The sequence below is a fragment of the Curcuma longa genome, chromosome 21, assembly GCF_044706935.1.
Source record: "Curcuma longa cultivar G26 ecotype Majalengka, Jawa Barat chromosome 21, ITB_CL_G26_1.1, whole genome shotgun sequence".
NCBI classification, from domain to species: Eukaryota; Viridiplantae; Streptophyta; class Magnoliopsida; order Zingiberales; family Zingiberaceae; genus Curcuma; species Curcuma longa.
Window position 1 is genome coordinate 9,408,253 of NC_133881.1, and position 11,200 is coordinate 9,419,452.

At 40.2% G+C, this 11,200-nt stretch overlaps 1 protein-coding gene across 1 annotated transcript; it reads right to left on the reverse strand.

The window, feature by feature from the left end:
- Positions 1–214: 214 nt before the first annotated feature.
- Positions 215–3,228, reverse strand: LOC141815270 (20 kDa chaperonin, chloroplastic-like). The gene is made up of 6 exons (XM_074703192.1): positions 3,154–3,228; positions 2,771–2,981; positions 1,611–1,790; positions 689–844; positions 376–453; positions 215–295 (listed from the first exon to the last, which is right to left on the reverse strand). Exons 2-6 carry the CDS (start codon positions 2,954–2,956, stop codon positions 221–223), a joined length of 675 nt encoding a protein of 224 aa, XP_074559293.1. The 5' UTR covers positions 2,957–2,981; positions 3,154–3,228; the 3' UTR covers positions 215–220.
- Positions 3,229–11,200: the final 7,972 nt, after the last annotated feature.

Here is an 11,200-nt window from a genome sequence, read left to right on the forward strand (position 1 = left end):
AGATTAATGATAAATTTAAAATAAAATAAAATTTATATATGAATATATAAATAAAATTATAAATAAATTAAAATTATATTTATTATATAATTCAAAACAAATTAACATCGAATTCAAAATAAAATTTATATTTAAAATTAATTTTATTTGATCAAATTAAAAATAAATTTATAAATATTTTTTAATACATTTTTAAAAATAAAGATAAAATATTTCCATTTCAAAATAAGACTTTCAGCTTCAATGGTGTTCTGTTCCCATCAGGATCCCAATTGCCAGGGCCCACTGCGATCACCTGTCCGATGAGGATCACGTAAGACTTCTACATTCCGGCTAAATCAGTCAATAATCAGTGTAGACGATTGGAAATCTCACCGTCCCCACTGAAGGCTTCTCCTTTGTAGCTTGAGTCAGCAGTAAGCCGCCAGCAGTCTTCTCCTCTGCTTCTGCTACCTACAGAAGGTAATAGATAAACGCTCCATGAAGGTACAATTTAGATTCAGAACTAAAACATAGATTCAGAACTAAAACATAGAATGGCATGATTGCTAAGTAAACAGTCTTCATGCATTATGCTTTTCCTTTTTTTAATCACTATTAAGTTGCTTAACCAGCTACTTGATCATACAAATTAACAAAGAAACTGGAAAAAACAGACAATTAAATGAAGAACAGGCTCAAAACATACCTTGATTAGAACTCTATCATTGAGTGGCTCTAGGTCCTTGATATCATCCGTTTCGAGAATACCAATGAGGTCATCTTCTTTCAGCAAAAGATGATTAGATCCATTGAATTCAAGTTCTGTTCCAGCATACTTTGAGTAGACAACTTGTTTACCAACCTACAACCAGATATTCCATATTGTCAAACAAGGAACATAACTGGTAGGGTCAAGACACAATAGCCAGTCCAAAAACAATAAAGCACATTCATTTCTCAAAAAACTGGGTAATGGTAACATTGAATTAAAGTTATATTCCAGCATCTGGATAAAACTTGAGCAACTGATGATGTCTCGAGATAAATTTTTTGTCAATAACCAACAAAGCATGGACGCTGTTTAACGAGTAGAACAGCTAGGTCACAGGCTCAGGTTCAAGAATTGAACTACCTTAAACTATTATTGCCCCAAAAATGGAACGGCTTCAGAGCAAGAAATGAATATTTGGATAATGCAGTTACAAAGTTTCATCTTCTCCAATCAACAATCCTTTATTTCTCTCATTAAACATGGGATCTAAAATTGTCCAAAATGGAAATTATTGGTCAAGTGAAAATATAAAAGATTAATAAGTTGAAGCAGCAGTGCTTTAAGATTGATGCTAGAATCATTCCCCAGTTAAGGATTCTTAATTTCCTTCATTAAACATCCGGTTTAAAATTGTACAAAGGGGAGATATTTGTCAAGTGAAAGCATCAAAGCTAAAGAAATTGAAGTATCACTCCTCCAAATTGATGACAGAAATAACACCAAATTTCCAAATTTCCAGTATAATGTAAAGATAATGCTTAGAATAAATTACTTTTCTTATATATTGTTCAGAAGCCACATATCTACCACTAGTCCAAATTAAATTAACATAAAAATTTATCAAGAGAAGGAATACCTCAACTCCAATTTTTATTTCAATTTTCCCAATTGTTCTACCTTCTCCAACAGCAACAACCTCACCCCTTTGAGGTTTTGTCTGAGCAGTAGTGGGCAGCAGTATTCCTCCACTGGTTTGCTCCTCTGAAGACTTGATCTTAACTAGGACTCTATCACCCACAGGCTTGATAGATGAGTACTGCAAAAACCATAACGAGAATCAAACAGTGTTTATTAGGGTAAAGTGCCTCTAGATACATTTTGGCAACAATTTAAAGGCATAAATCAGCAAGGACCAAGCAATACACAGGCCAAAATAATGTTATCCATAATGGACCATGAGAAGCATATGACATCTTGATTATCAAGAATCATAAATACAAGTTGAATAAGATGCAAGTCAAATTTAAAGTATCAAGAGAATGACGAAGGTATTCATAATGATGAATGAATTAACACAATTTATTTCCATTGTAAACGAGTATATGGTGTTGAACTATATGGAAGCTACACTGTAATTTGAATAATTAACACAACATCTAAAAGGCATATACCCATTAATGGACCATGAGAAGCAAATGAAATATTAGCCATATCACCAAAAGGTAGAATAACACGCAACACAAGTTGAAGTAAATAAGAGAATGATAAAGGTATTAACACAATTTAATTCCCAAATATGTGGATAATCTGTAACAGGATAATCCCATAATAAAATGTAATGCATGCAAAAAAAACACAATTAAAGAAATCTGGAACACAAATATCCATCTATGAAGGAGATACTCAAATTTTATCTGAAGCAGCCCTGTTCAAGCACACTAATTAAGCATATTAATCCCAGAAGTAGAAACTGTATTATCTGGTATTCTTAAGCTATCCAGCCAGGCCATCCGAATAGCAGTTTTTAGCAAACCTCTCAAAGGAACTAGATGATCTAGATATAAATAAAATAAATTCTCGACTATTAGATCTCACAATCTTGAGGTCTGAGAGTAGGCAAACAAAAGGGATACTCGATCATAGTCCAACCTACAGGTTGCCTTTCCATCAGTTCAGTTGTTATCATTGCCGCCCATGATCCAATAAGATGTCCAAGATTCCCACAGAAAAATATAAACACAAAAGCTAGTAAGCTCCCCAACTATCCTAGCAAAGCATGCTTTTAGTTTCTTATACCTTCGGAGCGATAACTGTGGCAGCCCTGACGACAAACCCAGAAAAGCTCCTACTTTTTAGCACCATCCCTGGTGTTCCAACGCATGAAGAGGTGAAGCCGGCGGTTGGGGCAAGACGGAGACCTTCGAACAAAGGCAAACTACGCACTCCGCCCACTCCGCACGCAAATGGCTGCAAGGCTGCCATCAGTCCGAGGACAGAAAGACCTTACCTGTGATCAAATTGAATCGTCTGAGCAATATTAAGAGCGAAAATTTCCAATTTCACGCTAGCAAATGAGAAGCATACGAAAAAAAAACAAAAAGAAAAGCAAATCCTGGAATCATCTGGGGATATAGAGAAGAGAACTGATGGAGATTAGGGATCGTGAACGCGCAGTATACCAATCGAGAGGAGCAGAGACGAAACCCTAGCGACACTGAAGTGGCACTTCCTCTTGCTTGCAGTCGAAAGCAGACGGCGCAGGAATTATCCACGACGATTATGTTGTATCGTGGGACTCGCTTAATAAAACGGTACCGTTAAATGTTTCCGGAAGCAGTGCGAGCTGGTTCGCGAATGTTCTAGATTAATCAGGAATTATCACCAGACATTCATGGTTCGATCCCCAGTTACGAGGTATTTTAATTTATCTCTTCGCAATTAAAAAGTTACCTCCAGAGATTGAGTCAATACGACTAACTGGGATTATCATTTTAAACCCTATTACCCTAGACTGATAAAAATACAGCATGACACATATAAGGCATAGAGGTGGGATCCAGATCTTGTGTGTATCATGCTGAAATTTCATGCTGCATTTTCATTAGAGTATAGTGGAAAGAAAGCAAAAGTAGAAATTGTGAGGATGGATTCAGAACCATTGATGATGCTTATACTTTTCTTCTGCAAAAAGTGGAATCCGCCACCTTAGCGACCCACACGGTCGGCCCCAATTGTGAGGATGGATTCAGAACCATTGATGATGCTTATACTTTTCTTCTGCAAAAAGTGGACTCGTCACCTTAGCGACCCCACGGTCGGCCCCACGACCATCTGTGAGGAACTGCAGTGGTGACGACGCAGACGATATTGCCTGACTTCGCCAGGATTCGAACCCTTGTCCTCTTCTGCAAGTCTACTGCGCGAACCAATTCAGCTATGCTCCGGAGGCGATGATGCTTATACTTGAGTACTTATAGGCATGATAAAGTATATTTTTGTGGTGATTTAACGTTGTTAAAAGGTTTTTTTGACTGTTTTAGTTATTTTTCAATTTAATTGTCATTAATTATGGCACGATCGAATGCTCGATCATTGTTAACCATGATGGGGGGTATGGAGGGATTGTTATCACATAAAAAAATCATTGTTAAAAGTTTTATAAATAATTATAGATCAGGACGTCGAGAGACTAAGCTGGTCAAAGAATTTAAGAATCGAACCATGAGTAATGATTTGTACTAAACTCGTCTTTGGCATACCACAGTATGACCTATTGACTTGGAATGAATGGATATTTCATTACTGTTATCCGCCACTCCAACGGTCCCACACGGTTAGTCTCATGCTCCTAAACCTAACCCTATATTGAAACATCACATTTATATAAAAATTCTAGCCATAACAAATGAAAAGCTATATAACTTAACTCTATTTGATGTTAAAATTTTCTTAAATCGGGCCCAAAATTGAGAAATCCACACTCTTATCGGATTTGGATCTGAGCCCGTTTTCAACCTGCATTCAAACATAATCAATATCATCCCATAAAAACTTTAAAAAAAAAAGTCCAAAAATTGCCATAAACACCTTCTCTAGCTTCTTAAACAATATTTTGATAACATCTAACCACGAAAGAACAAATTACCATGTTTAGACTTAATAATCCAATTAATTGAGAGTTATATTTAATCAATCAAATATGCTTAAATATCCTAACTTAACTCGAGATTAGGTTAAATGTTGACTATAACTGGAACCATTGTTCCTTGGTTGTCTAAACTATTAAGTAGGTTTTATCTAGAAAAATAATCTAAGATTATAATCCTTCTTAATCTATCACAACTCATATATATATTATCAATTCTTTAATAGTGCTAATCCTTCTTAGCCCTTGAGTCCATCTTACTTTAGCACCTCAAATACATCAAGCTTGCTATCCTTCCTCTTGCCTTTTGAACTCACCTTGTTTTGGGTCTTCAAGTCATCAAACCAGTAACCAACTTGATTGTGTGAGCACAACTCAACTCTATCCAGCAAGGCAAGAACTTGCATGCTCCACTAATAATCTATTAACCACTTACACACTTGACACGTATATTATAATACAAGATGAATCTAACTTAAACTTTTTGTTAAACACATCAAAATAACTCAACTGAATTCAATCATTTTGGTCGTAATTGTAGGACTGTGAAATGCGCTAGAGGGAGTGAATAACACTTGTATTTTTCTCGCTTTTGTATTTGTGTCGTTCTTATCTATCAAGTTAGTACGCAGTGGAATAATGAAATAAAACAAGAATACAAAATAATAAGACATCGATTTTTTACTTGGTTTGCACTCCCATGGTGCTACTCCAAGATTTATATCTCAAACACAAGCCCCTATCTTTCTTTTTTTCCAAAATGTTTGCTATTAATTTGATGAAATTTATTGTTGCTTGATTTCAAAATCATGATGTTTGATATGTTTAATTGGTTGATGCATTATTTCAAATCTTAAGGGGGAGAGAAAGGATTGGCATATTTAAAAGAAATCAAAATTATATTTTTAAGGGGAGAGCTTATTTTTAAGGAGCTAAGTGATCAAACCTTAAGTGGGAGTTAAATTTTGCTCAAGGAGTTATGATTTGATCCTTAAGGAAGAAAATTTTATGTGTGATTTTAAAATTTTATGGAGTTATGATTAAGGGGGAGCATATGATTTAAAAAGGTGTTTGAAAGAGGTTAATGATATTTAGGGGGAGCCTTGGGGTTAATTCCTAAATTAACATAATCAAACACATTTTAAAATCCCTCAGTAATTTAAGGATAATCTCCAAATCAGGAAATCTCTATTCATTAGGAAAGTTGATACAAACTTGGACATATATTGATTTTAATCAATCACTTTTGAATTTTGTATCAAACTACCATATTTGAGACCAAATAATTTTCAAAATATTTTTCTCAAATAAGGTTAGTCATAAGTATTGTACGTGTGAAATTTCATGAATTTTTGAATATCGTACAATTACTTATGCATTTCTCAAGTTCGTCTCTGATAACTGAAATTCAGTTTATCAGTCGACTGTGTCAGACTGCAGTCGACTGCTGAGTCGACTGATATACTAGAAGTCGACTGATACTACTGTTTTCAGCATATTTTGAGAATTTAACTTGTTTTTCCCTCCGAAACAATTGTTGGTGCAACATTAAAGGGGAATAAACATTTTTAAGGAATATTTAACCCTACTTTGTCTATGTAATCACTTTTTGATCTTTGACAAAAAGGGGGAGAAATATGAATGTTTAAGTTAGAGAGAAAAATAAAGTTTTTCATGCCTATTCATATTTGATCATGCTATTCATGCTATTCATGTTAATACTCTCTGTTAATACTCTGATATCATGTGATTTATGCTTTACTTATCATGTTTTAATCACATGCTATGCTTTACATGATTTAAAGACCTAACTTAAACAAAGTTTTGCCAAACATCAAAAAGGGGGAGATTGTTGGTGCAATAGTTGCCCCAAGTGCATTGAGTTTCAATGTTTGGCTAAACTATGTTTGAAGTTAGGCAATTCTTGTTGATCTAACATGTGTGATGCAAGTTTGCAGGAAAGTCCAAGCGTAGTCTTGGCAAAGGAAAAGTCCAAGGGTAGTCTTGGCAAAGGAAAAGTCCAAGGGTGGTCTTGGCAAAGGAAAAGTCCAAGGGTGGTCTTGGCAAGGAAAAGTCCAAGGGTGGTCTTGGCAAAGGAAAAGTCCAAGGGTGGTCTTGGCAAGGAAAAGTCCAAGTCCAAGGGTGGTCTTGGCAAGGAGAAGTCCAAGGGTGGTCTTGGCAAGGAAAAGTCCAAGGGTGGTCTTGGCAAGGAAAAGTCCAAGGGTGGTCTTGGCAAAGACTTGACATGACAAAGCTGATGGAAGCATCTCAGGCTAGTGCAGGGAGGCATGAGGCTGTGGGAGGTGTTTGAAGGCCGAGGTCTAGGTCAAGAGAAGCTGAAATGGGATTTTTCAGCTTCACCAGTCGACTGGCCCTGCCAGCAGTCGACTGCTCATAAATCAGACGCACACAGAAAGATCAGTCGAGCCAGAGGAAGACAGGAGTCGACTGGTCAGTCGACTGGTGTTATGGTGAGTCGACTGTTTCCAGTCGACTGGTCTTGGACAGTCGACTGCTATTTGAACGTTGCAGAAAATTGGCAAGCATTTAATGCGCTTTAATGCGAGATTTTGTTGCCGATTGAAGGCATCAGTCGACTGGCCCTGCCAGCAGTCGACTGATGTTGCAGAGATTATAAAAGAAGCCTGCACGAGAACAACTCAATCTTTTTCGCTATTCTTTCATTCTTTTGTGCTTCTTCTGAGAACTTGTTTGTTCTCCATTCTCTGCTTTCTTCCTCTCCTCCTAAACAATATTTCATATCATTTTGAGGAGATCTAAAGAGTTGTAAAGGTTTCTCCGCCTTCGAGGTTTTCGAGAAGGAGAAGATTCATAGTGCATCGGGTGTGTGCGTGCGTGTGGATCCTTGGATTAGTCACCTCTGCGGAGGTGGAGACCAAGTAAACAAACCGGGTTAGCGTTGATCTCTTTCTTTCTCTTTTATATTTTTGCTTCCGCTAATCTCTGTGCAGAGAAAGAACAAGAAAAATCGAGAAACGCTATTCACCCCCCCTCTAGCTATTCAACCGATCCTAACAGTGAGAGGAGTGGGTGAGGACACGTTTCCGAGGGGAACATTAGGCGTCGGTCTAATCCAGGGTCTCACTGGAGACCTGAAGTTAAGACCTTGAGTTGGTTCCAGAAACTGACTCAAATAAGCTTACTTTGCATGTTATTTGCTAACTTTTTGTGCAGGATCAGAAAAACCAAGAAACGTAGACTCCAGGGCAAAAATGCTGATTTTTGCTATTGGAGTCAACTTAGATGATGGCTAGAGTCGACTCAAGTTGAGTCAGTAGCGTTACAGAAGTCAGCGTCATAGGTTTTCCGTCATTTGGACTGGAGTCGAGTCAGACGGACACTGGAGTTGACTCAGAGTCAATTTCTATCCGGCAGACTCCACATCGGATTGGAGTCGACTCAGCTGGCAACCTGAGTCGACTCAGGCAGCGGATAACAAGCTGGAAGAAAAAGTTATCGGCCACGTCGACTAGAGTCGATCCAGATCTACAGTTGAGTTGACTCAGATGTAGTATATAAGCCATGCGCGAGCACAAGCCGAACAACAACTCTTACGCTCCATTCTTTCGACTCTCTCGTGCGGATTTTCTCAACGTCGGCGCTCTACATGATCCAGTTCATTCCGAAAGTCGCCGCTTCACCGAGTTCGCCATTTTAGGGAGATTCAGCTTAAATTTGGTAACAAAGTTATTTTAATATTCTTAGTGTACCGAATTTTGAAAGTGTTTGTATTCGTTGACTTTGTAGGTGTTACTAGCTGCTGACTTTGTCTTTGTAGCTAGTCGCTGAATTTAATATTCTATTGTGTTCTTTGACTTTGTAGGTGTTACTAGCTGCTGACAGGTCAGACATTTGTCAGTATTTGTATTTGGCCTCCCCTAAAAAATTCAAAGTTCTACAGGCCCTGATAAGGCAGAGTTTGCTATGCTAGGTTGTTGTACTAGTGTTTCAGGTTGCAGTTGAATCCTTATAAGCTCTTGTTTATCAGTACTAGAGTTTCCATAGGTAACTCTCTTCCCCCTAGCTGTGTCCACTCCCGTCTCCGTGGAGGTTATCGTTGTAACTGTCTCCCTAATCCGCGTGCCGGTCTACGTGCCATTTACTGTGCAAGTTTGAGTTTTAGAGGCAACCTTCAGTATCCCGATGCCAGTAATAGCAGACTGTTTCAACCCCATTGCGGTCTAGTTTGATGAAGCGTTTGACATCTGTTTTAGAGCAAGGGCTTGCCCTACTCTATCATCCTTCAATGCACTTCTTCCCGCAGGTCCCGCCACTGTGATTGGGCAAGTATGTGAGTAGTGTCCTAGATGACGGCATTGTAGGCAGAGTTTCAACACTGACTCAAAGCGAAGCTGGAGGGTTACTGTTCGGCCATCTGGGAGTGTTACCGAGAGTGTCATTGGTGGCAGTTTAGTGATGCCTACCTCCACCAATACCCGAGCAAAGTTGATCCACTCACGTTCCTTGGTAAAACAATCTGTGTATAACGGCGTCCCGATCACAGAGGCAATTTTGCTAAGCCCTGTAGTCAACCAACAATCAATCAGGAGCCCATAAACCTGCATCCATAATGGCAATTGGTTATGGATCGTGGAATCAAATGTAAAGCAAGCCGGCATGCTTTTCAGATACAGGGGACAGCTGAAACTGATGTCGGGGCCGCCCTTAAGGACTGTGTCGCAGCTCTCTTTGTCCGGGAACTTAAAAACTAGCAATGCGAAATCGTGCGTAAGCATCTTGTGTGGTTTGCCCCAACGTCATGTTAGCGCGGCAACCGCTTTCCAGCCTGAGAATTTTCCTAAGAATCTACCAATTAAGCAATATTCGACCTTGCCTTCCAGAGTTTCTTTGTCCTCAATTGTTAACGTGGTTGTGTCCCCTGATGGTGGTAGGAAATGCAGCTTGGTACCATTAGTGCATACACAGTTCTGCTTGAACGGAGTTGACCATCGGGTCAGCGTTCTGCTCTGTTCTGCCCTACGAGTCACTGGTGGCGCCTCAGTCACATGCTCAGTGTCTCGATGTGTCACCACGTCCTCCGTCAAGGGGGCGGTCGTGGATGTATTAGGACGGTTAGTTCCTTGTCAGCCATCACTTTCGCGTTGTTCCAATTCAGCTTGGTGAGTTTCCTCGCGGCGCATGGTTGCATGACGCGCCGCTTCTCTAGTGTCTGAGGGAAGCCCTACTCCATATGGCAGCTTCGTCCAGCGCCTACCACGACCCCCTCTCATCGAAGCAGTACGAGGCATTGTCACACGGGGACGATGATGAACAGTGCCAAAACCCTAAGCATCATCCGCCCGTTGGAAAATGGCGCCGCCCACACATGCGAATCTCATCCATTGATGTTGAGTCAAAGTCATGTTTTCAAAGAAAGTCAACCAGTGCAGCGTACGTGGCAAAACAGTCAACCATCCAAATCTAATCAAACCTGCACGCACTGGAAGCTACGGATCTTATCCTCTACAGTGCGGATCTCACTTAAGCTGTGAATCTTGTCCTCTGTAGTGCGGATCTCACTTAAGCTACGGAGCAGATTTAAATGTAAACATAGTGGATCCTAATCCAGCAGCACTAGATGCAGTTAATTCAAATTCAGGCTTCCTCGGAGTCAGGTGTCCAGCGTGGCACATTCGTAGGCTGCAATTTGTCGTTGTTAGCGCCAGTGGGCCCACCCGCAATGGCACAATGTCAAGTCAACTCCCAATACGACACAGTGTCAAGTCAACTCCTAATACGACATGATCGGCATTACTGTAGATCATCTTCCCCATTGAATTCGTTGGCGTCCATGTTGTCGCTTAGTAACCATTGTGTTCCGGTCTAAGTTCAGAAACCTGCGGGAACTTCGCTGCTGGAGCCCACCATTGTCCTCCTCTAATCGCCGATTCCAAGGACTCGTCACTGCAAAAGAACCCCCTCTAACAGGCCGAGTTCAACAAAGTTCTCCGGTGGAGCGCACCCCGTCGCCTGCTTTCCCACTTGCAAACGAGTCTTTCTTTTTCCTAAAAAACTAACTGAATCCGGCAGGGAGATCGGTGTGCACCCCAGCAACAGTGGATGTCTGTGTAGGTGTCGTTCCTCACTCAGCGGCCGTCGCATACACCGTAGGAAACTGCAACCCTTGTCCAACAAAGGCGAAGCCACACTTCCCGCAGTTCCATTTAGGTGCACGTTGGTGAAATATGCTGGTCAAGGCTTCCTGCGCTTCCTTGGTCCACTGCCCTGCACAGAGCTCCAATCCTCACCACCGTCCCTCACTCTCCTCATGGAAAAGGAAAGTCCAGGTTTGAAGTCTTGGCAAATGGTGAAGTCCCAGAGGTGCGACCTCTTGGCAAAAAGAAGACTTAGCATGACAAAGCCGATGGAAACATCTCAAGTAAATGCAAGGATGAGGAGTCGTGGGCTCGAAAGCATCCAAAAAGGGCACGAGACTTGTAAAAGATGTTTGAAGGTGTGAGTCTAGACTAAGGGATGAAAAAGGAAGCTGAAATGTGAGTTTCAACTTCATCAGTCTGAGATACCAGTCGATTGATGTCTTGATCCAAAACACACAGAAA

Excerpts from the sequence above, each read along its gene's own strand:
- LOC141815270 (XM_074703192.1), bottom strand. The coding sequence starts at position 2,956 with ATGGCAGCCTTGCAGCCATTTGCGTGCGGAGTGGGCGGAGTGCGTAGT. Across the intron at positions 454-688 it reads ATGATAGAGTTCTAATCAAG|GTAGCAGAAGCAGAGGAGAA; the intron begins GTATGTTTTGAG and ends TACCTTCTGTAG. Across the intron at positions 296-375 it reads AGAAGCCTTCAGTGGGGACG|GTGATCGCAGTGGGCCCTGG; the intron begins GTGAGATTTCCA and ends CTCATCGGACAG.